General features: G+C 35.5%; 1 protein-coding gene across 4 annotated transcripts in view; it reads right to left on the reverse strand.

The window, feature by feature from the left end:
• AGL (amylo-alpha-1, 6-glucosidase, 4-alpha-glucanotransferase) overlaps window positions 1–27938 on the reverse strand; it is a 104125-nt gene that overhangs the window by 24662 nt on the left and 51525 nt on the right. For all 4 annotated transcript variants that reach the window (XM_027536419.1, XM_027536418.1, XM_027536421.1 and 1 more), the window contains exons 12-27: window positions 26923–27110; window positions 24717–24840; window positions 23969–24132; window positions 23574–23675; window positions 23307–23462; window positions 23064–23214; window positions 20802–20926; window positions 20601–20713; window positions 20361–20495; window positions 14310–14440; window positions 10655–10791; window positions 10278–10411; window positions 9208–9383; window positions 5144–5246; window positions 2769–2994; window positions 1473–1584 (exon numbers count right to left, since the gene is read on the reverse strand). In XM_027536419.1, the coding sequence (XP_027392220.1) occupies window positions 1473–1584; window positions 2769–2994; window positions 5144–5246; window positions 9208–9383; window positions 10278–10411; window positions 10655–10791; window positions 14310–14440; window positions 20361–20495; window positions 20601–20713; window positions 20802–20926; window positions 23064–23214; window positions 23307–23462; window positions 23574–23675; window positions 23969–24132; window positions 24717–24840; window positions 26923–27110 (2277 nt within the window). The remainder of the gene's footprint in view (window positions 1–1472; window positions 1585–2768; window positions 2995–5143; window positions 5247–9207; window positions 9384–10277; window positions 10412–10654; window positions 10792–14309; window positions 14441–20360; window positions 20496–20600; window positions 20714–20801; window positions 20927–23063; window positions 23215–23306; window positions 23463–23573; window positions 23676–23968; window positions 24133–24716; window positions 24841–26922; window positions 27111–27938) is intronic.

The following is a 27938-nucleotide window of genomic DNA, read 5'->3' on the forward strand; positions in this document are numbered from 1 at the left end:
TGATGCTGAAGCTGAAACTCCAGTACTTTGGCCAGCTCATGCGAAGAGTTGACTCATTGGAAAAGACTCTGATGCTGGGAGGGATTGGCGGCAAGAGGAGAAGGGGACGACAGAGGATGAGATGGCTGGATGGCATCACTGACTCGATGGACGTGAGTCTCAGTGAACTCCAGGAGTTGGTGATGGACAGGGAGGCCTGGCGTGCTGTGATTCATGGGGTCGCAGAGTCAGACACGACTGAGCGACTGATCTGATCTGATCTGATATATATATATAACCTATAATATATATATATATGTACATAAGTTATATGTAGTATGTAACCTATACTATATATACATGAAGTTATACACGGGATCAAATTGCACAGAAGTACACACACACACACACACACACACACAAATGAGTTAATGTAAAACTGGTAAAAATGGAATATGTTCTATAGGTGAATTAACAGTATTATACTGATATCTATCTCCTGGTCATGATATTGCACTACAGTTACATAAGATGTCCTCATTGGGAGAAGATGGATGAAGAGTTCAGGATACTCATGTATCATTTTTGTAATTTTGTATGAGTCTCCAATTCTTTCAAAATTGAAAAGTTAAAAAGACTATTTGTGCTTAAAGAAATGTGTATTCCATAAGAGTACATTAGTATACAAAACCCCATTGGAATATCTCTAAGGGGAATGGGTAATAAAATGAAATAAATTATTAGCCTTGTATCGGCTAATGATGATGAGTATGTGCCATAAAAATCGGAATATGAAAAAAAAATCGGAATATGATGAACTTCAAAGATGTTAAAATGTATATTGATTTTAACTCTGAATACAAATAAACATCTTTATAAGAGACCAAATTACAAGGGCAGACAAACTATGGATGAAATCCTAGCTCTGCCACTTAGCAGTTCTGTAGACTCTGGGCAAGCTACTCTGCTTCAGCCATCTTATCAATAAAAATGAGAACAATGAAACTCATCCCCAACATTCTTAGGAGTGTTAAATGGGAATAACATAGGTAAAGTAGTTAGCACAGTGCCTAGCACATAGTAAGCACTCAATTATTAGCAATTATTATTACAATTATAAGTGTAAGCACCAAATTGGTTTTTGGTGCTTTCAAAGTTGGCTGACAAAGGATATAAAATTTTATCTTTCCTCCAGAAACTAAAACTAAGCTGGCAAGATCAGAAACTCTTAACCTTTTTCATTGTTATATTCTGAAGTATTATACACAAATAAAATACTTGTTGAATAAATGAACAATTTCAAGGTTTAATTTCATCTCATCAGTAAATCTTTATTATGTACCTAAAGTTATGTACCTTAATGGGACATCCCTGGTGGTCCAGCGGTTAAGACTCTGTACTCCCATTGCAGGGGGTGAGGGTTCAATTCCTGGTCAAGGAACTAGGATCCCACAGGCTGCACAGCACGGCCAAAAAAAAAAAAAGTTATGTACCTTCATCCTTCATGTTCCGATCTATCTGTGGACCAGCATTCCTTTCTCGGAACTGTATGCCCTGCATGTGTCTTTGCATAGCTTCCTGTATTACTTCAAACAATGGTTGATCCTGTTTGAAACATGGATGTTACCTGTTAGAAATTACATTTTTCTTATCTTCTTCCAAATTCTACAACTGAAGTTTTGTGAAAACATGTATTTTCCCTTAAAAGAAGAAATAGGGATCAGGGGTGGGACTGGGGAAAGCAGCAGCCTTTATATATCATATAATACAGTAGACCTTTTGCATGTGAATATTTAACATATTGTAGTTTTAACTATAAATTTCTGTGACACGAAATAATCTGTAATTCTGCTGATACATGAAAAAGAATCTTGTGAGTTGTGATCTGTTAAACAGTTCAACTAATAAACAAATCCAGCTTATTATGTAGAAATCCGAGTTTTAAACTGGCATTGCTCCAATTCATCCACATACATAGCACTGGAGACAAATTATATACTAAAATGGTAATGCGCTTACATTAAAAAATTTGGGGACAAATATTCTTCAAACACTTCATGATATAAACATCATAGAGCTAGCCCTGAGGTAGCCTAGAAGCCCTCCACCCAAGTAAACTGTAACATAAATGCAGATCAGATGTGGCAAAAGTACAATATTCTGTACATTCTTGACTGGGGAAAGAACATACACAAATGTTTATTCATTCTGCACTGCACATAAGAGAAACTCTGAACTCCCTGGATTGGTAGCCAAGGCTCTCCACAATTTGGCCCCCACTTTCCACAATCCCTTACTACCTGGCAGGTGCCCTACACAAAAAGCCAAACACTGGATGGAGCAGTATGTCCTAAGCTGTGCTTCAATCCACCCTGTGCTTTTATTATTCTTTTCATCTTTAATGCCTTCTCATAATTTCCCTCATCTCTGATGAAATCCTACTCACTTTTTGAGGTTAGTTTAGGTGAAATTTTAAGTATTTTCTGTAGTCCTCCCTGATCCCACTAAGAGATCATCTCTCTTTCTTTTATGAGACTAAAAGAGGCACTTCCCATATATTTCTTTTTGCAATGATTATATGATTAATATATACACATGACCTCTTCTACCGTATTGCAAGCTCATCAGGTAAAGAATAAGTCATCTCTGCAGTCTCTCACAGTAGCAGCAGGTGCTAAATAAACACCAATATTTGAAGAATTGTAAGACTCAGATTCTTAATTACATGTACTTTTATATTAGAAAGTAAACTTATTCAGGAAAAAATTATTTTAAGAAATGATCTTTACCACTGTGCCGGCAGACAAAGGAACAGAGTCATCTGCAGGATACATTCTGGAAACTGGGCAGTTGAGAATGTCCAGCCCATTTGGAACCATTTTACAATAGTCCTGAATACACTGCAGCCACCACCACACAGCATCCCGGCAGTTGTATCTGGCGTGAGTTCCTTCACCCAGGAGATTAGGAATGAGGCCATGTCTCAGGGTACTAGCAAATGCTAAAATGATATTCCTAAAACAACAGAATTAGGTGAATCATTCGACATGAAAATCACTTAAAAAACTAAAGGCAAAAAAGTCACTTTGGGTGATCATTATTTTTTATTATTTTCTCTTATTTCTTTGTATTTTCATGCAGAAAGTGGTCATAATATAGAATAAGCACTGAATTAAAAGTCAGGAACCTTGATCCTTGCCTTGCCTTTTTCTCTAACAATCTGTATGACTTATCCTCTGGGAGAGATTTTTTCCATCTGTGGAGTTTGGGACCAGATGATTTTTAAGGTCCCTCATGACTCAAAAGAACAGGAATTTTATTATCTTGAATGGCAGATACCAAAAATAAAGCAAACACATAAGAAAATTAAAGGTAAACTGACCTTGAAAAACATAATTCATTTTCAAAAACTTGTAGAGAATATTTTATCTTTCAACATATTATTCTACCATCATATACCAAAAGGCAACTTTGTAAGATGGCTTTCTAAGAAGAGCATGAAACTGAGAATTAAGACTGAGATTTAAATCCTAGTGTTGCCATCTGTAGAACCTTGGAAAAGTCATTTAAAGTTTGTTTTTTTTTTTGCTAAAACCATTTAGAAATTTAATCAATTCTGTGTATACGGTAATACCTCTCTCTTAAATAATTGTGTAAAAGGAGCTTTTTTATTTTCTGCAGTACAGAAGTGTTAGTGTGGAGAGTGACACTTCCAATTAATAAAAGGTCAGAATACTAGCGATTTTAATTATCCAGAACATGTCATACACATGGAAGTTGAGTAAAAAGTCCTCTATCCATGAACATCTCTGCAGAGGGTGGAAGCAGAACTATCTGTGGTAGAGACAGCCATATGTCCACCAAAATGGCTTTCCTAAAGGTCCCAGTCAGATGACGGCATTCTCCAGGAAAAAAAAAAAAAAAAAAACGTAACTGCATGGAACAGGAGTGTTTTCCCCAGGATCTCTTTCCCTTTCTGCCAGCTGACGGGAGAGACCCAGAGGTCCTGGAAGATTGTATATCATGCAGATAAAGGAGGCTATATCCCTTAACCACCATGTGGAAAACTGCCTCCTGAACACCCATATAGGATCAGAAAATCATAAATTTTGTTTATGAAAAGCCCTTGAAATTTAATGGCTTATAATTCATAGTAGTTAGCACTACTCTAACAAACATATTATCTTCTGGGAAGTCTTCTAGATCGGGGTAGGCAAACTATTTTTCTGTAAAAGGCAAGATGTAAATATTTTAGGCTTTGTTGACCTTACATAGTGCAATCATGCATTCTTCTTCTTTCAATAATTCTTTGAAAAGGTAAAAACCATTCTTAGCTCACAGGTCATACAAAACAGGTGACATCAAAACAAAAATATAAAAAAAAATGTTTTGCTACAGGTTTTAACTTGTAGAGCAGTGATTTCAAACTTCAGTCTTAGGCCACTGGAAATCACTGAAGCCCCTGCAAAAACACAGATTTCCATCTGTCAACTCTGCCTTTCCACCTCCAGGTTTGGACTCAGGGAGTTCAGCACAGGGACCAAGAATTTGCATTTCTAACAAGTTGTCAGATGATAGTAATACTGATTTATGGAACACTATACAACACTGCTGTAGAGCCTTTCTTTTCTACCTTTGATAAGTTTATTTATAGTATTGTGACATAGAAAACATCATTTTAAATCTAGAAAACATAAACTGGAGGTTATGAGGTCTGCACTAAAAAGAAGGAAACCTGATATTATAATTCTCTTTACAGGACTCTGTCATTATGGAAGAACAAAAAATGGAAGACCTTCCAATTTTACCTAAAAGTCATCTGCATTCTTATACTTAATTCGGGCACAGACATTTTATTCTTTAGTCAGCGATGTTTGTAACATGGTTATACAATTATTAGTTTTTCCTGAAATAAAGTAGCAAATGCTGAAGATAACCTGATCTGTAATGTGAAGTATTAGAATTTGGTAACTTCAAAGATTGTCACACCTTTGAAATTCTATGATCCTATTAAATGAACACACAACAAATAAAATAAAAATCACACCTCAGGAAAATGTGGCTACCTACCAAGTGTTGAGAATAGATGAATAAGAAAGGCCTGAAGAGCACTGAAAAACACTAAGACATAAACTTGCATTGCAACTTTTTAAAGATTTCCTACCTGGCCTCCAAATAGCGTCCAGTAATCAGCAGTAGACCTCTAAGGGCAATAAAAGTATCCCTTCCCCAGCAGCGGAAAATACCAGCAGAGAAGTGAGGTAAGCCTAACAGAAAACACAGCAAAGTAATCTATTAACCTCAGTATACACAAGCCTACGAACTCCACGACTATAGGTTGAGCTGCTCTAAACTTTGGGGTTAAGGAGGAGGTGAAAAGAGTCTTCAAACTCTCTTAAAATTATCTGCAGAATGTATGGTTATTCTTATGTCTACTTTTGTGTGATGAGGTTCCATAATCATATCTGATTCTTAAAGGAATCTGTCACTCAAAATAGACTAAGAACCAGGGCTATGGAGTGATGCTTATTTGAACCGGTTAGAATGTATGAGTTTTTAAAAATAGACTTTCTTTTAGCAAATTAAAGATAAAATCAGAGGTCAAATATTTAACACATGAAGAAACACTCAATATAGTAATGATGATATATTTTAAAAGGTTCTACCTGAAGTTTGAAGGCAACAAATTAATCTAAATATGGGATGATTACCTTAATGACAAATAATTACATGTTTATTGATCTACCACTCTAGGGTTATTACTTCATCACCAAATTTCCCATTAACTTAAAACCACTTAAAAGTGTCACAGTTCATTAGAAACAACTTTTACAGGTGAAAACAAGGATTTCAGATGTTAAATCCCTTGAAAACTTTAGGTAACTACAGGCTTTATGCAGGAAGTAAAACAGAATGACCATAGATAAAATCTAAAATTTTACTTTTATATTTAGTTTGGTTTCTTATGAAATGTGAAAAGAAATACAATTGTTATATGTAACAATCAGCAGGAAAGTAAAGCAAAGGAAATTAGCATTTTACCATAAAACAAAACTGCGCTAAAGTATACATGTAACAAAAATTTCAGGGAAGAAAAACTCAGGTCATAAATAAAACGTTCACAGCATTCATTTATAACTATTTTCTAAACACTTAACACTATCTGACATTATTTTGTTTGTCTTCTGGTTTGTTGAGTGAATGTCCCTCCCCAGTGGAAAATATGACCCATGATAACAGAAACCTCATTAACCTTATTTGCCAAGTTATATCACTGAAAACTGTAACTGGTATATATCACTATGAAAATGTATTGGATGAAGGAAATAATTGGATTAATTATAAAATGTAAATTGAGAGGTGAGAGAATTTGACTAAGGAAAAATATTGCCAATACTTTACAATTAAAGTTTCTGTTTTTAGGTCTTCACCTTGGAGAAAGACATTATTTTCTTCAGTTAGGAAAGGATCAGAACTAAAGATAACATCAGACATTTCTTTCTATATTTTCTCCCAAATAGTGGTATAAAATTTCCCTAAACACTTTTATATTGTTCACACACAGTTGACTTCCCAGGTGGTATAGTGGTAAAAATCTGCCTGCCAACTAGGAGATGCAGGTTTGATCCCTGGGTCAGGAAGATGCCCTGGAGAAGGAAATGGCAACCCATTCCAGTATTCTTGCCGGGAAAATTCCATGGACAGAGGAGCCTAGTGGGCTACAGTCCATGTGGTGGCAAGGAATCAGACACTACTGAGCAACTGAGCACCAACATACATGGTTGACATACAGTTTATATATATGGTCGATGATGGTACTGATGACAGCAGCGAATATATATATATATATATATAGTACTCCATGTTGCACAGATTTCCTGGTACTTAACCACTTAACTGGAGAAGGCAATGGCATCCCACTCCAGTACTCTTGCCTGGAAAATCCCATGGAGAGAGGAGCCTGGTAGGCTGCAGTCCATGGGGTTGCTAAGACACTAAGCAACTTCACTTTCCATTTTCACTTTCATGCACTGGAGAAGGAAATGGCAACCCACTCCAGTGTTCTTGCCTGGAGAATCCCAGGGATGGGGGAGCCTGGTGGGCTGCCGTCTATGGGGTTGCACAGTCAGACATGACTGAAGCGACTTAGCAGCAGCAGCAGCAGCAGCAGCAACCCACTTAACACTTGGCATAAAATATAAGTATAGACAGATCCAAGGGTAAGTTTGAGTTGGTATGCCCTGAATACAGGCACTCTTGTTAAAAAGTCAAAACTAAAACCTCTAGCATCCATGTGTGGAAATATTTGTATTCACTAAAACATTTTTAAAATTAATTAATTAACTTTATTTTTGGCTGTGCCGAGTCTTCAGTTGCTGCACAGGCTTTTCTCTAGTTGCAATGAGCAGGGACTATTCTCTAGTTGCGGTGTATGGGCTTCTCATTGCAGTGGCTTCTCTTGTTGCAGATCATGGGCTACAGGGCATGTGGGCTCCAGTAGTTCTGGCTCATGGGCTCTAGAGCTCAGGCTCAGTTGTGGCATATGGGCTTAGCTTCTTCGTGGCATGTGGGATCTTTGTGGACCAGGGATTCAATCTGCGTCTCCTGCACTGGCAGGCAGATTCCCAGGGAAGCCCTATATTAACTTTTCGACCTTTCAGAATATATGACTTACAGATCACACATCTTCTGAATAATTTCTACCTTGTCAATTAATGTATAAGTTTAAAATTATACACATGTTTTGTATCACTGTTAGAAAAGGAAGGTATTCCTGGCCTTTGTATCATTTAAAAATGAAACCAAGAAATCGATCTGCAAATCCATATACAGTCCTATAATATGGAATATACAAAACTCTCCTTTAGCATGCTAGAAAGAAATACCAGAACTTCTATCCATATTTATAAACTATATTTTTAGTTTTTCTTTTTGTTTTATATTGTACATGATATGTAAACATACCAAGTATAATAGCGTATGAGTATATCATTTATGATCTCAATATATTTATTTTGGGAGTGTTTAACAACAGAACTGGATAATCAAAAATGTTGAGATCACTATTTTATATAATAGGCTTCTAAACAATAGGCTTTAAAATCAACTTCTGCATTTTTTCCACAATGTTCTTGTTCAGTTTTATGACCATCTGCCATGAATTCACGGGGGAAAGTACCAGAAGGATATAAAATAGTTGAGTGAAAATCTAAAACACAATTATATAATTAAAATATTCAGAAGGTTCATATAATCCTTCTAAGTGAAATGTTAATTCCTTTTTTAGTTGTTGGGTTCTAGTAGGTCATTTTTATAGGTTTGGCCACCTCATGCAAAGAGTTGACTCACTGGAAAAGACTAATGCTGGGAGGGATTGGGGCCAGGAGGAAAAGGCAACAACAGAGGATGAGATGGCTGGATGGCATCACCGACTTGATGGACATGAATCTGAGTGAACTCCGGGAGTCGGTGATGGGCAGGGAGGCCTAGCGTGCTGCAGTTCATGGGGTCGCAAAGAGTCGGACACGACTGAGCGACTGAACTGAATGCAAATTTAAGGGTAAACTGAGGCAATCACATAGACAATACTGTTCCTTTCATCCTGCAGTTGGTATTTCTCAGTTTAGTTTGGAAGTTCTAAACTTCAGTGGACTCAAATATTAAATACTTTTTAGAAATAGCTTGAAATTTATTAAAAAGAAATCATAAGCCTATTTTGCTAAGAATTATACCTGTTACTTGATTTGGGTTTTAAATATACTTTCAGGAAAGATGCTAATGGAGTTGGAAGCATTTAATTACAATTAGACACATAATAAAAATTATTTAGCATTTGTTTTGTGTTTCGTAACTTGTAGAGGATCTTCACATGATCTCTTGGTAATTACAAGGCTATGTAAATTTTTTATATTGGGGAAAAAAGTATAATGTAATGGGAAAGGTAGTAAAACAGATTTGATTGAAAAATGCAAAATGTTATGAGTTGGAAAAAATACACATGCAGAAGAAAGGGATTAACTGGCCACAATAAAAAGTGCACATAAATAAATGTCTGGTGCACAGTGATACTTAAATAGCACCGTTATTACTTTTATAAATGTATGCCTGTGAAATTTTACCAGTAACATAAAAGCTTGGAGAACATCATGAGTTTTTAAAAAATAATCATTTCTTTATAATTTTCCTAATACTGACTTACACATTTTAATCTTGTACATAATTTCTTACCTGCAGCTAGAGACACACAACACTGCTCCTTCTCCCTTGTGATCTCATTCAGCCTGCATGGCACATCTGTCAGCGAAGGTGAAAGAAGTGGCAGAGAAGAGAATCTTCCTACTCCACACATTTGGACTGAACCCAAGGAAAGGTGTTTCACAAAGGTAGAACCATTCTGAACAAAGCTGCAACAAAGTTATAGAGTTCAAAGTGTTACGGGTAGAAATAAAAAATTTTTATTACTTATTCAAAAAAATTTATTAGGGTAAGAACACCTAATTTGAGAATCTACTTTTTTAAAGAGATTTTTAAGGGTACAATACCAATTGTTATTTACAGCCACAACGTTGTACATTAGATCTCAAAACTTACTCATTTTGCATACCTGAAATTTTATGCCTTATTGATTCAAAAAATTTTAGCAGTATTATTGTAGTTCTTTTTTTCTCTTCAAAAAGTTTGTCTATTCAAATGTATAGCAATGCTAAAATCAGTTAAACAGAATTTTAAATTTGGTAAAGGTTTCAGAACTGCCTTCATTTCACCCAGTATTGTATCTACCTAGCTGGCTTTAAAATGTTTACTGTAAAACAAATGGTAGAGTTGAAGTTTTATCCTTTCTGAAGTTATGCCCAAATTGCCTTGGCTGCTCATCACTGGTACATTCCAGCCTGCGGTTTCACCTCAGGGAAATTCACTAATAAAGGCATATTTCACTTATAACAATAGCAGAATATTTTTTCTCTTAATTAATAAAAAATTAGAAAAAAATAGTATGTGTAGATTTAAACAAATTTATCCATTAATTTAACAACTCGAGGTATAGAGATAACACCAAGCAATTAAAATTCCCCATCAACATGTTTTGTAGCTTTATAGAATAGATTTTAATATCTAAGTTTGTTTCTGTATGTTCCAGATTAAAGGATGTTAATACATTTTATGCCCACTTACTAACTTTTTCAGCTGTATGCATGCATGACAATTCCTGATGTTTTGGTCTTTTTAAGAGTGTATACACTGACTGTATGTGGCTTCTACACAAACATGCCTATCCACTCAATCTTTGCTGGGTATACCTTGACATTTGCTTCCATGCTACATCCAGAAGAGTGGTGTATGCACCGATTAATATAGCATCAAAGTAACACGGGATAAGGTAACGTGGGATCTGCTTCAGGTAGAAGAACATAGCCTGCAACCATTTACCAACCTGTTATAAAAATAATTTTAAAAGTTAACTTGGTGTGCTTATAGGCTTGGATTTAAAAGCTAAATCCAAACATTCCACTGTACTATCTAGCAATCTATTAACCAGATTTTCACTTATAAGAACTGAAAGATGATGCAGAAGAAAATGTTTCAGGTTAGAAAACAACATAAACGTATATGTTAATATACATTTCTTACTGTGCTCCTCACCTTTTATTTTTTTGGACAATATAGCTTTACTTACTTCAGCAATAGTTCCTGACCGTGAAATAAGTCGGTTACTGACATAGTCAATCATCCAGTCTCCAGATCTCAAATTATCACAGAAGGGATGCCCCAAGTCATTCTTTGGTCTTATTTCTGCCAATACGGACATTAATCCTGAAAATTCAGAGAAATACCATACCAATTTAATCACTGGCAGAGTAGTTTGCTCTCACAGCCTGGCAACCTGCTGCTAGTCTCCAGTGATTGATGGTGAATATACACACAGCTAGATACAAGAGCAGCATAAACCTCAGTGGCACTTCCCATGACTGGAGGTAAGTGTGGCAACACTGCCTTGAACCAAGATATAAAGGCAGGCTGACGGGGACTGTGGTCAGTCACATGAGCTATGCAGAGCTTTCCAAGATTCCTGTTTGCTGGGTTGGTCCTGCTCTTTTGAATTTTAATATTACAATATTCAAAGGCAATTGGCACAGCTTCCCTATCCTAAGGCATCTAGGGGCAGAAAACTGATAAGTTTGTCTTTTCACAGTTGAAAAGTAGTAGATTCATGAATATTCACGCAAGATTTAAGAAAAATCATAGAACTGGCCTCAGAGACAGCAAGATCACCTATGGTGATACTACGAATAAAGTCTGTTCTGGAGAGAATCTTTGAAATATAACAGGAGTTTGTGTTGTTTAGTTGCTAAGTTGTCTGACTCTTTTGCAACCTCATGGATTGGGTCCTGTTACCAGGTTCTTCTGTCCATGAAATATTCCAGGCAAGAATACTGGAGTGGGTCACCATTTCCTTCTCCAGGGGATGTTCCCAACCCAGAGATAGAACCCTGTCTCCTGCATTGGCAGGCGGGTTCTTTATTGCTGAGCCATCAAGGAAGACCATAACAGAGGTACTTGGAACTAAATGAGGTATCAAAATGAAGTATACAGACATATCCTCAAGTACCACTCAATTAGAAATATTAGAATTTCTATGCACATGTGTGTGTGTGTGTGTGTGTGTGTGTGTGTGCTCAGTCGTGTCCAATTCTTTGTGACTCCATGTACTGTAGCCCATCAGGCTCCTCTGTTCCTGGAATTTTCAAGGCAAGAATACTGGAGTGGGTTGTCATTTCTTACTCCAGGGCATCTTCCTGACCCAGGGATTGAACCTGCATCAGTCATCTATCTGCATTGGCAGGCAGATTCTTTGCCGCTGTGCCATAGAAATTTTTGGGCTTCCCAGGCGGCTCAGTGGTAAGAGGATCCACTTGCCAATGCAGGAGATGTAGTATGTTCAATCCCTGGGTCAGGAAGATCCCCTGGAAGAAATGGCAACCCACTCCAGTATTCTTGCCTGGAGAATCCCATGGACAGAGGAGCCTGGCAGGCTATAATCCATAGGGTTGCAAAGAATTTCTATGTATATATAACATATTGTTATTTCAATAACAGATAGCTAGAACAATACTTCTTTTCATCACTTAATAGGGTAGTAATTTAAAATTATATTGGCTTCACTGACTTCATTCCAAATAAATTTATTTAGTTAGTTAGAATTTAATTAATTTTATTGTGTATACTAAGCATGTTTTGAAAATTTCAAGTTAAATATATAAATTTAAGATATTGTTACAAGAAGTAGGGAAGGGGAATTCGGGTTAGAGAAGAGAAAGGTCAGTGAAATGGTTAAGTGTGATTTGAATAATCTCCTGGGTGTTTATTGGAAGGACTGATGTTGAAGTTGAAACTCCAATACTTTGGCCACCTGATGCGAAGAGCTGACTCATTTGAAAAGACCCTGATGTTGGGAAAGATTGAGGGCAGGAGGAGAAGGGGATGACAGAGGATAAGATGGTTGTATGGTATCACCGAATCGATGGACATGGGTTTGGGTGGACTCCGGGAATTGGTGATGGACAGAGAGGCCTGGAGTGCTGAGGTTCATGGGGTCGCAGAGTTGGACATGACTGAGTGACTGAACTGAACTGAGGTTGTTATTAAAAGCCTATTGGAAATACAACGTGATTGTTGAAATATTAAACAGCCAGAGGGATTACGGATTGGTATAGAGTACAAAAATAAATCAAATAAGGGCAATTATATTTAGAACAAATGAGAAAAATAATTTCATGAAGAAGTAGAAGGAAAGTAGAAAGTTTAGTTATGTCTATGCTGCTACTGCTAAGTTGCTTCAGTCATGTCCGACTCTGTGCAACCCCAGAGATGGCAGCCCACCAGACTCCCCCGTCCCTGGGATTCTCCAGGCAAGAACACTGGAGTGGGTTGCCATTTCCTTCTCCAAAGCATGAAAGTGAAAAGTGAAAGTGAAGTCGCTCAGTCGTGTCCAACTCTTAGCGACCCCATGAACTGCAGCCTACCAGGCTATAACTATACTTAATTAATTATAAGGAACATAAAGGCGAGAAAAGAAGTTCACAAAAGTACAATCTTTTCAGGCAAGTAAAAAAGGAGTTTAACATCTCAGAATGAAAATGGAGTAGATAGCTGCTTATGGCTGGTAACACATACATTTCTTTATTACAGCATAAAATAAAAAATGAGAATATTTCAGAAAAAATGTCATAAGCATAAAAAGTCTTAAAATTTTTTATTGAAAGCTTCTTATGTGCTTGATTTAGCAGAAGGTATGAAAGCTAAAAACAAGAACCCTTCAAAAGGCAAACATTATTCTTCTAAGGGTATAGTCCACTTAGTAGAGTTTGATAGCTAGTTATCACTGAATACTTACTATGAACTAACCACTCACTGTCTAAGTACTTTATACATATTAACTCATTTAATCCCAACAGTAAGCCCTTGTGGTAAACACTATTTTTATTTCCATTTTACAGATGAAAAATTGAGCCACAATTTGCCATATAATTAAAGCTAGTCAGTGCAACCCATAAAATTTGGTTCTAAAGCCTATTTCTTGACCATGATAAAACATTCACAAAAAAGAGTATATTAATTATTAAAATAAAGCAATAAATTCCAAGGGCTAATAAGAGATACAATAGATAAATACAATGGGTGTCTGGAAGACAAAGAAATTACTGTGAAATCAATAATTAAGGAAGGATTTGTGGAAGATGTAAGAATTGAATTGGCCCTTAAAGACGGGAGATGTACAAAGAAATTAGGAGTCGAAAAGGAGGCTTGTTAACTTGTAAACTTCATGAACCAGGAATATAAGTGCAGTAAATCAAATTTCCTAAATAAAAATCTAAGAAAATATGGCTAACCAAATGAATTAAGCTGACAGTTAAATATTTAGTTCCTTTATCTCAGTTTACAACTACTCTAACTACAAAATATTTAACTAAAAGTTCTCTTTGTAGGATAAAGCAAATAGGCAATAAAAAAAATTTCCAATTATATGAAAAAAGATGACTATACTTACAACCTAGTCCCATTTGGGGCCCAAATGAATAATCTCATTTAATCCTCACAAAAGTCTATGAATTAGACTTTTAATTAGTCTATTCACATGTTATGGAGGCAGAAGTTGGGGCACAGAGAATTTAAGTTACTTGTCAGAGGTCAATCAATGAGTAGGTGGCAGAGCCATGATTTGAACCCAAGCAGTTGAACTCTGAGCCCATACTCTTACTTCTATAAGGAAGATACCACATGACCCTAAAAAAATACCCCTGAAAAGCTTCACCATCTTTATACTTGCTTACCTTGAAGACCTGCATATTTAAGAGGTAACCAGTTTGGTATGTTATAACATCCTCCACCATCTTCTTTTTCTTCTGATTCACATCGGTAAAGTACCTGATTTAGCTCAGCCAAAGTTAATCTAGAGGCAATACTAAAAATTGGAAAATAAAACTGGTTAAATATAATGAAATTCCACTTGCTGTCAATAAAAATAAAGAAGAAAATCTGAACCATAACCATAAAATGTCTTGGAAATGTATGTTTTAGGAACTCGGCATTATACTATACATTGTAAGCAGTACGCATTATAAACAACAATTACAGAACAAACATGCTAAAAACTCAGTTAGAAGTAACATTTCTTCCAAGACAAGGAATTAATCAAGTGCTACATTTTATTAGTTAGAAGTACACTGAAAAAATCTTTGGGCTGTTATACCCTTTATCTTTTAAATTTGTGTTTTTATTATTATTATTTTTAATTTGATGGTTATGAACACATATTTTTCTCATTCAAAAGGCTCCTGTTAACTGCAAGCCTAAGCCAGAATGTTCCATTTCCCTGTTTTTCAACTTGTGCTAAATCAAGAGCCTAGGGGAGAAATGGGTAGGTGTGAGAGTGGGGCAGGTCCTTCACCATGCAACAGCCACAAACTCTCCCCCTGGCCTCTTGGAGACAGAATGGCAGTTGACTTAAAAGATCCTATATCTCAGGGACTTCCCTGGTGGCCCAGTGGCTAAGACTCGATGCTCCCAATACAGAGGATCCCACATGCTGCAACTAACAGTTAACATGCCACATCTAAAGATCCCATGTGCTGCAACTAAGATCCGGGGCAGCCAAATAAATAAAAATTTAAAAAAGATCCTATATTTCAAGAGAAGAATTTGTTGGCAAAACGAACAGACACCAGAGAACTTTTGTAAGCAATGTATTTTTTAACCTTAAACTCTTTCTTTCTATTTTAGACTTAGTCTTTTTTCTCCTTTATATTCTCCTATGTGTGACAAGCACTTTTATACTAATTATCTTAAACTCAAAATAATTATCAAAGGACCAGTAAAAGGACAATCAAAAGTCAGTTAACTACCTTACAAATCACGTGTTATTCTACTGTTGCCTATCTCTCCTTTTCCTTTCTGTCCTTCCCTAAAGTTGCACTACCTTTCAGATTCGTTGTTCAAAGAACTAAGATTTTCTTAAAGTTGTTTCTTGATAATGATCAGAATGCAGAAACTAACTCTCATGGCCTTAGTTTCAACAAAGGTTCAGTTAGCACTGAAATTGTATAAGGGACCACACCTACCTGAATGCAACTGAAACCCTACTTTCTTGCACTTCTAATTACTCAGGTAAATTCACCTTATATAACTGAAATATCATGAATATTATATGAACACATATTTTCTTGAAAATATTCTCTTTTTTCTCATTTACTTCTGTCTCAACTTGGAACATGACTTAGTGACTAAACCACCACCATCAACTTAGAAAATTGTCAGCTGTGCTTTGTTCCCTCTGTCTCTGCTAGCTTCCCTCCTCTCTGCTGGGACTGACTGTAACTTGTGAGTCAAGAGTGAGTCAAATCAGCAGCCTCAGTACCAACTCCATTCTACTGTAGTATTTACCAATATGTAGCCAGTGAACTTCTTGCAGAAAGCCCAGAGATATATCCACACACCTATGGACACCTTATCTTTGACGAAGGAGGCAAGAATATACAATGGAAAAAAGACAATCTCTTTAACAAGTGGTGCTGGGAAAACTGGTCAACCACTTGTAAAAGAATGAAACTAGAACACTTTCTAACACCATACACAAAAATAAACTCAAAATGGATTAAAGATCTAAACGTAAGACTAGAAACTATAAAACTCCTAGAGGAGAACACAGGCAAAACACTCTCCGACATACACCACAGCAGGATCCTCTATGACCCACCTCCCAGAATATTGGAAATAAAAGCAAAAATAAACAAATGGGATCTAATTAAAATTAAAAGCTTCTACACAACAAAGGAAACTATAAGCAAGGTGAAAAGACAGCCTCCAGAATGGGAGAAAATAATAGCAAATGAAGCAACGGACAAAGAATTAATCTCAAATATATACAAGCAACTCCTGCAGCTCAATTCCAGAAAAATAAACGACCCAATCAAAAAGTGGGCCAAAGAACTAAATAGACATTTCTCCAAAGAAGACATACAGATGGCTAACAAACATATGAAAAGATGCTCAACATCACTCATTATCAGACAAATGCAAATCAAAACCACAATGAGGTACCATTTCATGCCAGTCAGAATGGCTGCTATCCAAAAGTCTACAAGCAATAAATGCTGGAGAGGGTGTGGAGAAAAAGAAACCCTCTTACACTGTTGGTGGGAATGCAAACTAGTATAGACACTATGGAGAACAGTGTGGAGATTTCTGAAAAAACTGGAAATAGAACTGCCATATGACCCAGCAACCCTACTGCTGGGCATACACACTGAGGAAACCAGAATTGAAAGAGACACGTGTACCCCAATGTGCATCACAGCACTGTTTATAATAGCCAGGACATGGAAGCAACCTAGATGTCCATCAGCAGACAAATGGAATGGAAAGCTGTGGTACATATACACAATGGAATGTTACTCAGCCATTAAAAAGAATCAATAGTGGTGATTACAAATATATCAAAAAAGATCTTCATGACCAAGATAATCACAATGCTCTGATCACTCAACTAGAGCCAGACATCCGGGAATGTGAAGTCAAGCGAGCCTTAGAAAGCATCACTACAAACAAAGCTAGTGCAGGTGATGGAATTCCAGTTGAGCTATTTCAAATCCTGAAAGATGATGCTGTGAAACTGCTGCACTCAATATGCCAGCAAATTTGGAAAACTCAGCAGTGGCCACAAGACTGGAAAAGGTCAGTTTTCATTCTAATCCCAAAGAACGGCAATGCCAAAGAATGCTCAAACTACCACACAATTGCACTCATCTCACATGCTAGTAAAGTAATGCTCAAAATTCTCCAAGCCAGGCTTCAGCAATACATGAACCATGAACTTCCAGATGTTCAAGCTGGTTTTACAAGAGGCAGAGGAACCAGAGATCAAATTGCCAACATCCGCTGGATCATCGAAAAAGCAAGAGAGTTCCAGAAAAACATCTATTTCTGCTTTATTGACTATGCCAAAGCCTTTGACTGTGTGGATCACAATAAACTGTGGAAAATTCTGAAAGAGATGGGAATACCAGACCACCTGACCTGCCTCTTGAGAAACCTATATGCAGGTCAGGAAGCAACAGTTAGAACTGGACATGGAACAACAGATTGGTTCCAAATAGGAAAAGGAGTAAGTCAAGGCTGTATATTGTCACCCTGCTTATTTAACTTCTACGCAGAGTACATCATGAAAACACTGGGCTGGAAGAAGCACAAGCTGGAATCAAGATTGCCGGGAGAAATATCAATAACCTCAGATATGCATATGACACCACCCTTATGGCAGAAAGTGAAGAGGAACTAAAACGCCTCTTGATGAAAGTGAAAGAGGAGAGTGAGAAAGTTGGATTAAAGCTCAATATTCAGAAAACGAAGATCATGGCATCTGGTCCCATCACTTTATAGGAAATAGATGGGGAAACAGTGGAAACAGTGTCAGACTTTATTTTTCTGGGCTCCAAAATCCCTGCAGATGGTAACTGCAGCCATGAAATGAAAAGATGCTTACTCCTTGGAAGGAAAGTTATGACCAACCTAGACAGCATATTGAAAAGCAGAGACATTACTCTGCCAACAAAGGTCCGTCTAGTCAAGGCTATGGTTTTTCCTGTGGTCATGTATGGATGTGAGAGTTGGACTGTGAAGAAAGCTGAGTGCCGAAGAATTGATGCTTTTGAACTGTGGTGTTGGAGAAGACTCTTGAGAGTCCCTTGGACTGCAAAGAGATCCAACCAGTCCATTCTAAAGGAGATCAGTCCTGGGATTTCTTTGGAAGGAATGATGCTAAAGCTGAAACTCCAGTACTTTGGCCACCTCATGCGAAAAGTTGACTCATTGGAAAAGACCCTGATGCTGGGAGCGATTGTGGGCAGGAGGAGAAGGGGACGACAGAGGAGGAGATGGCTGGATGGCGTCACTGACTCGATGGACATGAGTTTGAGTGAACTCCGGGAGTTGGTGATGGTCAGGGAGGCCTGGTGTGCTGCGATTCATGGGTCGCAAAGAGTCGGACACGACTGAGCGACTGAACTGAACTGAACTGAAAAAGAATGCCTTTGAATCAGTTCTGATGAGGTGGATGAAACTGGAGCCTATTGTACAGGGTGAAGTAAGCCAGAAAGAAAAACACAAACAGTATACTAACATATATATGGAATTTAGAAAGGTGGTAACGATAACCCTTTATGCGAGACAGCAAAAGAGTCAGATGTATAGAACAGTCCTTTGGACTCTGTGGGAGAGGATAAGGGTGGTATGATATGGGAGAAGGGCATTGAAACATGTAAATTATCACATGTGAAATGAATCAACAGTCCAGGTTTGATGCATGATACAGGGTGCTCGGGGCTGGTGCACTGGGATGACCCAGAGGGATGGGATAGGGAGGGAGGTGGGAGGGGGGTTCAGGATGGGGAACACATGTACACCCATGGCGGATTCATGTCAATGTATGGCAAAACCAATACAATATTGTAAAGTAAAATAAATAAATAAAACAGATTAAAAAAAAAAAAAAAAGAATCACCTGGAGAGCATATTCAAGTGCAGATTCTTGTCCCTAGATAATCTTAGTAGCTCTGATGAGGAATGTGCTATTTTATAAACATGCCATTAAAAAAAAAAAAAAAAAGCATGCCATAGAAGCACAAAACTGCTTAATCTCAGATTTTTAAAATAATTTATCTACTAAGTATGGCTTGAATTAAGAGTTAATATCCTTACTAATAAAAGCTCTTATAGAACAACAAAACCAACTGAACAGAACATAAAAATGAACTAATATTTAAAAATGACATTTCACTAAATAAATACAAATGACTTATGAACACAGAAATTATCTTAATATTTAAAATAAATTGAGATGTAATTTTAAAGTACTTTATATTTACCAATTTGACTAGTAATAGCTAACACTTATTGATCACTGATACTCTCTGTCAAACACTGTTCTGAGAGTCACTATATCTCCTAAGTAACTTGCCCAAAGTCTTACTTCTTACTGAGTTAATAATTCAGACTGTTAATAAGTCTGAAATTGGATTTAAATCCAGGCAATCTGGTCCCATCCTTTATGCTCTTAAACATTACATTATAATAACATATACTCAGTAAGGATGTGGGATATTAGACTTTTACATTGAGCTGAAAATATTAATATAATCTTTCTGGAAAGGATCTGGCAGTATTAAAAGCCTCAAATATACGATAGTCTAACTCAGAAATTCCATTCCTGGAAATTATCCTAGTACTCATGACATATAACATATATTGAGCATTTGTTATGTGCCATGAATTGTATTAAGTGTTTCATGTGCATTATCCAATTTAATACTTATGAAATCTAAGAGGTAGGAATTATTTTAAGCCTCATTTTCCAAATAAGGAAACTGAGATGAATAAAGTGTAAATAACTGGTCCAAGTTAAAGTGTCCAAAAAATGGAGACTGATGAAATAAACTATGGTATAGCCAGATATAAGAACAATGTATTGGCATTAAAAAAATGAAATGGTAAAGAGTATGATGCATGTAACTTAGTCTCAAATAGCTCAGAAAAATTGTATGTGTGTATATATAAAGATGTGTATATACATATAGATATATATATGTGTACATATGTATACATGTGTATCTATCTATCTAGAGAGCATGTATGAGTGAGATAGCATGTGTGCACACAAATGATAAAGTAACAGGATAAAAGGTTAACAATAAATGATCTCAATACTGCTGGTCCTTGGACTATCCTTTGAGCAACAAGGATATAGAGAAGCCTTAAAACTACTTAAATCAGGCTTGTGACAACTTATCATTATTAAAGTGGCAAATCTCCATAAAATAAGGCATACTTACGAAGCAAAAGGAATTTTTAATATAGGATCTGCATTGTCAACAGCAAGACTCCCAGATTTAAAGTGAGGACTGAACTGTGTCAGATGATTTCGAAGAATTCCAACAGCAACTTGCGCATGTGGATCAAGACTAACTCTGAAAACATTAATTAAAATGTGGTTGATTTTTAGGAGTAATTTATTCAAAATTAACAGAATATGTAAAATATTTTAAATATAAAGTCAATAGCTTGAACTCTACCTGAATATAATAACACTTCCTGGAGACAAATTTTCAAATTCTATTTCTTGAATATATTCATTGGGTCCTTTTGTAGTAACTCCAGCTTGCTTAACAATTTTACTTTCATTGAGCTTGAAAAAAATATATAAAACCAGTCGATAAATAAGCCTAATGTCCGTAAAATGTTAAATACAGTAGTGAGATGAGAGTCCGAAGTACCTGAATATGTTCTCTAATTTCTACTGTGATGTTTGGTATTCCATTGATTGAATTAGCATCCTTCCTATAAGGTGCTGTATTTCTCTCAACAGTTCTAGCTTCAAGAACTACTTCTTCAATTTTGCCTAGGAATATATAAAAACTTTAACAAAATTTCACATTAAACTATCTGAAATTAAGAACTGCTAAAGGAGTTTTAAATCATTTAACCTAAAGTTGAATATATTAGCTAACTTAAAAAAAAGCAATCTGAGAGTAGATAATTCTATGTAACATGCAGTTTTCATACATGCTTTTAAAAAATTAACAGAACTATTTAAAAGAGATCTCATCAAGTAATAATACTTTAGCTCTGGGAAACAATGTGAAACCTTTCTAATATTGACAGGAGAGAAAGTAGATCACTTGAAAGGCTTACATTTTAAAAATGGAATATTTCAAAGACAGAAAAAGTAGGGAAAAGTTAAACACCCAGATCCCACTACCTCGCTTAAGAAAATACTCCAAACCCAACTGATGTCCGTGTGTTCCCTTTCTTTCCCTTCAGAGGTAACCACTCCCTGAAGGCTGGTCTGCATTGATCCTGTGCATTTTTACTACATATACCTGTTTCCCTAAGCACCGTATACTATTCTCCATATTTCCAAGTTTATGTGAGTGGATTCAAGTTATAGATACACTTCTGCAACTTCCTTTCTATTGGATAACACTGTAGTTTTTCAAATTTGTTTATACTGCTATGTTAGCTCTACCTCATTCATTTTAGATGCCAAACAGTATCCCACTGTATGAGTGTACCCAAATGTATTCATTTAACCACCACTGTCATTATTTTCCTCTATTATCAATAATGTTACAATAAATATTTTTGTGCATATTTCCTAGTGGAAGTGCAGGAGAGTTTCTCAGATACACACCTGGGAATAGAACTGCTAGATCAAAGGATATATAAAACTGAAACTTTATTATTTAAATAATTTGAACTTTAAACTGTTAATCTGACAATGAAAGACCTTCTGATCCAGAAGTCTACTTCTGAAAATATATACTAAGAAAATTATTCAAAACAAAAAGATTATTCCTAGTGTATACTCAAATCTTAAAGAGCACTGCTAAACACACATAAATGTTAAAAATGGAATGCTACCATAATAAAATATAAAACATTCAACATAATGAAAATCAAAATTATGTGGACTGAGAAAATGGAACATGTTTTAAGAATGATCACTGATCAAAAACAAAACAAAACCCTGAGATGTTACTGTATACATTGAGTGCAACCATGTAAAACTATATATGTATATTAGTTACAACCAGATGAGATTACTGTATATAAACTTGTGAACAGTTAAAAAAAAAAGCAATAGACATTTAACCCTAAAACTATTCAAGTTGATAACTTCTAAAAATGGGAGTTATGAATATTTTGCAATTAGCAACAAATATAGAGTATGATCATGTTTGTGAGAAGCTTCATTCACTCAGTTAGTCAATGGACTTGGACAGCTGCTATATGCACAGGAGCATGTTATGCCATAATATATTATATATAATAATAAATAAGGAAATTAAATACACATATCTAGAAAACAATCAAGTAATAATAAGTATATACCTCAAGGATGCATTTTATAATGTCTGAGTGATACAGAGACTATAATTGCTATATGTTCAGAGGACAGAGAGTTTACTGAGTACTTAGAGAAGGCTTCTCAAAGGAGGTGAAACTTTAGTCCTTGAAAGATGTAAAGAATTCATAAATAAGTAGGAGTAAGGCTACTTAGGGAGCAGTGAAAATATCTATTTGGTTGAAACAGATGAGGATGGATTATAAAGTGCCTTAAATATTAAACTACTTTCCATTTTGGTTTATATATGTAAATATATGTATACATATACAGAAACACTTGGACACACATACAAATATATATGTATATACATATGTACATGAATATACATATAAATCTAGCTGGGTGTAGAAGAAATACATGTTCATTTATATAAATTAGGAGATAGGAAAATGTATTAGGATGAAAATAAAATCAGAACTCAAAAAATGTTAACATTTAACAGTATTTCCAGGTTTTGCTCCATGTAGTAAAAATACAAGTTATCAAAAATTTGTAATTCTTTTTCTTAACTACATCTATACTCACACTGTGTTACAATATATATGACACGTAACAACAATTTAATAATATTTATTATTATTAACAATTTAACAATACAACCAAAACAACATTTTTTAGATCACATTACCAGGGATGCACATTTGAGGCACTTCCTTGCTGTAAAATGAAGTCTTGGGATTCCTGAAAGCAGTTCTAGAAACAGATACGACCGACTGATGGATACTGGGTGAATGTCTGGTTACAGCCACTATGTCTGCATCAACTTGATCCACATACACCTGAGAAACAGAGAGAAAACACATTAGTGCTCAAACTGGAAAGACTCTAAAACTGAACCTAAGAAAGGAACCTAGAAAATGTAGCTTCTTGCCTGGATAAAACCCTTGGCTCCAAGCTCTTGGTGAAGTTTATTGATTGCACACCTGGCCGCAATAATGCCACTCTGGGAGTTCACTTCACCAGCGCTGGATGGCGATGCTGCAGGATTCCATTTAGTGTAAAACCGCTCTTCAGAAACTACTGAAATCTGAACAAAACAAAAACTTAGCCATGTGCATGTTTTAATGACAATGAGGAATTCTGGTAAAAATGATCAGTTTTGGGCCTTGTGGGTTTTAAAAAACAACACATAACAAACCTGGTGAGGCACTAATTCGTCATAGCCTTTCGTACTACCACTAGCACAACACGCCATGGAGACAATTGTGGTACTTGGGAGAGCGTCATATGCTGACCTATGCTACAAAAGAGTAAAACAACACAAGTTCATTTTCTTTCAAATGCAAAGTGCCATGCTATAGCCCCATGACGTAAAAGGAGAAGTACAGAATGTACATAAGTACATTCTGAAGATGTATTCATTTGCTTTAAGACAAATGACAAACCACTCAAAAACCTTTAAATCACAATCACTTACAAATCTAAGGCACTATTTTGAGGTACTGTGGATATTACTGCCATTAAACAGCAGAGAACTAAACATCAAAACATTTAGCGAAATAAGGAAATACAAGCAACAGGATAGACGCTTACCACAATAGGACACTCGTTATCATGGGTGATGTCCATAAACAGGGCATGTGCAATAGCTGGCACTAAAGGCCTCAAACAGGGCTGAACAAAGGATCCAACAGGCTCTCCTCCGTATCGGTAAACTAATCTGCCCTCTTCATGGCTATCGTATGCACTCATTGCCTCTGCAAAGCATTACAGAGTATTTTAACAATCTTCATTAGCAATGTCCAAAAAGAGATTAGATTCTGTATTGTGACTGACTTTCAAAAACAGACCACAAAAATATTATCAAGAATAAAACTGATTTAAACATTTAAACAAATGTCCATCAGTTTAAATGACAAAAAGTCTTTTCTGCAACTTAACCAGAGAAATGGCTCATGCAGTAAAAAAGGAATATATGCTGCTTATTAGGATGTTGGTTACATAAAATCTATGGAGAAAAATCTCAAGATTACATCATTTAGGCAGATAGAGATGAAAAACAGATTTATATATTTTCAACAACAAAAAAGTGATTTTGTTCAAGTCATCAATTCGCTCCATTGGTCTTTCAAGTTAAAATGAGATATCTTACCCCAAAGTAGAAATTTTCACTAATGAAAACAGACTCAGTTATATTAAGAAATTTTGAGTAGAATATTTAAAAGAACAATAACTATGTTGAACATTATTAAACACTGTACATAAAGCTATTAAATGCCTTTTAATCTACTTAAACAAAAACTGAAGCTTTAGATGGGAAAAACACTTTCAATGAGCCTACCTCTTATTAAGGAACTAATGCCCAGTCTAGTAACAAAGACATTGTCCAGGTCTTCACTTCCTGTGAACAGTTCAGCTACTACATATAAATTGGGTTGCAATTTCCTAGCAGCATCCAACATATACTGCAAAAAGCACAGTCACAAATATAACAGAAAGAGAAAAGCAAGATGGTGTGGGGGAAGGAGAGGAGGCAAGACTAGGCATGGATTTGACACAGGAAAATACCATGTAGCAAGACAAAATGGAAATCCAAGAGAATTTCCAAAGAAATTTAATTGTGCATAAGTAAGAAAACATAAAATGGACCAAAACATACAGAAAACAAAAGAATGTATAAAGCGAATATAACAGTTAAAAAGGAAGATTAGATTTTGCAGATGGGACACAAAAGGAGGAAAAAAAGGAAGAAGAAAAATGTTAGTGTCACTTAAAAAATGTAAACCATAGTACTGCAATTCTGCTAGGCTTTCCAAACCCTATTTTATGTTTTGTTTTTAATATCCCTAATTAGCCTATTAATTTTCAGGCCCTTGACTAAACTATAAATGATAAATTCCCTGCTGGTGCATCATTTAGCTATTGTAAAGATTAGGTCTGACTAGACTGAAGCCAGTTTTTCCTGAAGATGATAATAAATTCCTTTTTTTTTCCTGGCCACACTTTGTGGCTTGCTGAATTTTCGTTCACTGACCAGGGACTGAACGCAGGCCACGGCAGTGAAAGCACTGAGTTCTAACCATTGGACTGCCAAGGGATTCCCCAGAACTTCTAATCAGAAATCAGATCAGTTCAAAAAAAAATTTTGAACATTTGCACAAAGGCTAATACTTGAAATTCTAACACATAAGACCCTAGAGGTTTTTTAAACTTAAATTTTAGTATTCTGTATTTTGCTATAATGTTATAACCATCTTACAAATGTATTGCTAAAGGCATACATTTAAAAAAAAACTCTGCCTTTTTTTGAAGCTAAAAATGTTCTACTACCTTAACTAATGTTCATTAAATTCTTCCAAATCAAAGCAATTTTTCATCACAGGACTTGAAACATATGCATTATAATACTGCTTTAAAATGATAGAAATAGATGTTTTTCAGATAAGCACACATTTCCATAGAACACTAACTTGTCACTAGGAAAGTTTCAAAGATCTTACAAATAGAATGAAACTCTAAAGTGTTTACAAAGCTGTAAACATAAAAGATAATGCTATAAATTATATAAAATTTATAGCATAGTATTATATAAAATTTAAAGCATTATCTTTTATGTTTCATAAAAGATAACACTATAAATGTTGGCATTGCTTACGTTACTATAAAAAACCTGAAGAGGAACAGAAAATTTTTATGTTTACATTTACATATAATTATATTTCCATATGATAATGAAAATTGAATCAGTGAGACAAACTATCTTCAATATGCTATAATGCTAGTGTTTATTTATTATTATTTTTTTTAATGCTAGTGTTTAAATAATTATTATAATATGAAATAAGCTATATGACTTCACTGCTGCTAAGTCACTTCAGTCGTGTCCGACTCTGTGCGACCCCATAGATGGCAGCCCACCGGGCTCCCCTGTCCCTGAGATTCTCCAGGCAAGAATACTGGCTTGGGTTGCCATTTCCTTCTCCAGTGCATGAAAGTGAAAAGTGAAAGTGAAGTTGCTCAGTCATGTCTGACCCTCAGCGACCCCATGGACTGCAGCCTTTCAGGCTCCTCCGTCCATGGGATTTTCCAGGCAAGAGTACTGGAGTGGGGTGCCATTGCCTTCTCCAATATGACTTCACAGTGGCTACTAATTTATTGAAACTAACCTAATAATAAGAATAAGACAAATTAATATTTATATATTGTTAAATTATTAACAAGGTTAATTCTTTTAAAATATTAACATTAAAATATTAATAATATTTTAATAATATATATGGCATATTGTTGTATGTGTATTATCAGAGACAATATAATGTCCCTAACTTAAATAAAAATATTAACTCATACGTTTTATGCCCAGTACTCCATAATATCTGCATCAAAAATTCTCGGAATTATGCAAATTATGCAAGTTTTAAAATACTACCACCATATTACTGTTAGCATTCAACAAGCAAAAGGAAACATGTATTTGTACACTCTTATTAAGGAAAGCTAGGAAAGGACACTGATTTCTTTAACATAGATGAATTATTTATCTGTACCTCTGCTACATGAAGAGGTGTTGAGTGACAATTATCAAGACGGACTCCCTGGAAATAAGTTGCGGTGATTTCTGTGTATTTTTTCATGTGTGCCCAGAGATAAGGACAGTCCTCTGGTTTTTTCCCATAGCGTAATTTAACACTGTCTCCCCAGCAAATAAGTTCTCTCCTTAGATAAACATCTGAACCTGTTAAAAAAGGAGCTTGCTTTCAATGGTTCAAGGAATAAAATGAAAATATGTATTTCAAGGAAAAACTGTTGTTTTAAAATCACATTTATTATTTCTAACACAAGCCATATATAGGTTAAAATTATATCTAAAATGGTATGGGATAAAGTTTTAAAAAATTGATAGTAATTTAGATCTCCTATCTATTTTGCTAAAACTGTACCTTACATTCTCTTCTAAAAACGTGTGCTTAATAGTAAAAATTCAAGTTGCTTCTTAAAGGAAAACAGTAATAGTAATATCATGAGCCTTTAAAGCTATACCAAAACCATTTAAAGCTCCATCTCCACCTTGCTACCAATTTTTGGCAATATGTTACATTAAATCCATGGTGTAGAGCAAAGTATCATTTTTCACTTCCAATGGTTGGAAAGGAGATGGCAGAGATACTTAAATGCAAAGCTACATGTTTTTTTAAAAAAATGAGACTTCTGAATTAAATTTAATGTCATAAAAACAGGCTTCTGATTCTAAAATGTTAAAAAATAAATATATCGATAGGTCCCTTGCAAAATTATTCCTGGCAATGAAACAGCTATAAGAAATAAGAAGCTAGCATTAAGTAAGAGGGAATCTAAAAACAATTGTTTTCTAGTTTAACTGTCATTCAAATATCTTAAATACTCCTCTAGCTAATCAGTGAAAATATCTCTTACAATAAACAGTTGTAACCATACAGGTTCAGATGGCTTTTTAAAGATGCAAATGAGTACATTTGTGTACAAATGAGTTGCCCAAATAAAATCTTCTGTAGAACCATAATATCAAATAGATATATGAGAACTC

This window comes from Bos indicus x Bos taurus, chromosome 3 (assembly GCF_003369695.1).
Source record: "Bos indicus x Bos taurus breed Angus x Brahman F1 hybrid chromosome 3, Bos_hybrid_MaternalHap_v2.0, whole genome shotgun sequence".
NCBI classification, from domain to species: Eukaryota; Metazoa; Chordata; class Mammalia; order Artiodactyla; family Bovidae; genus Bos; species Bos indicus x Bos taurus.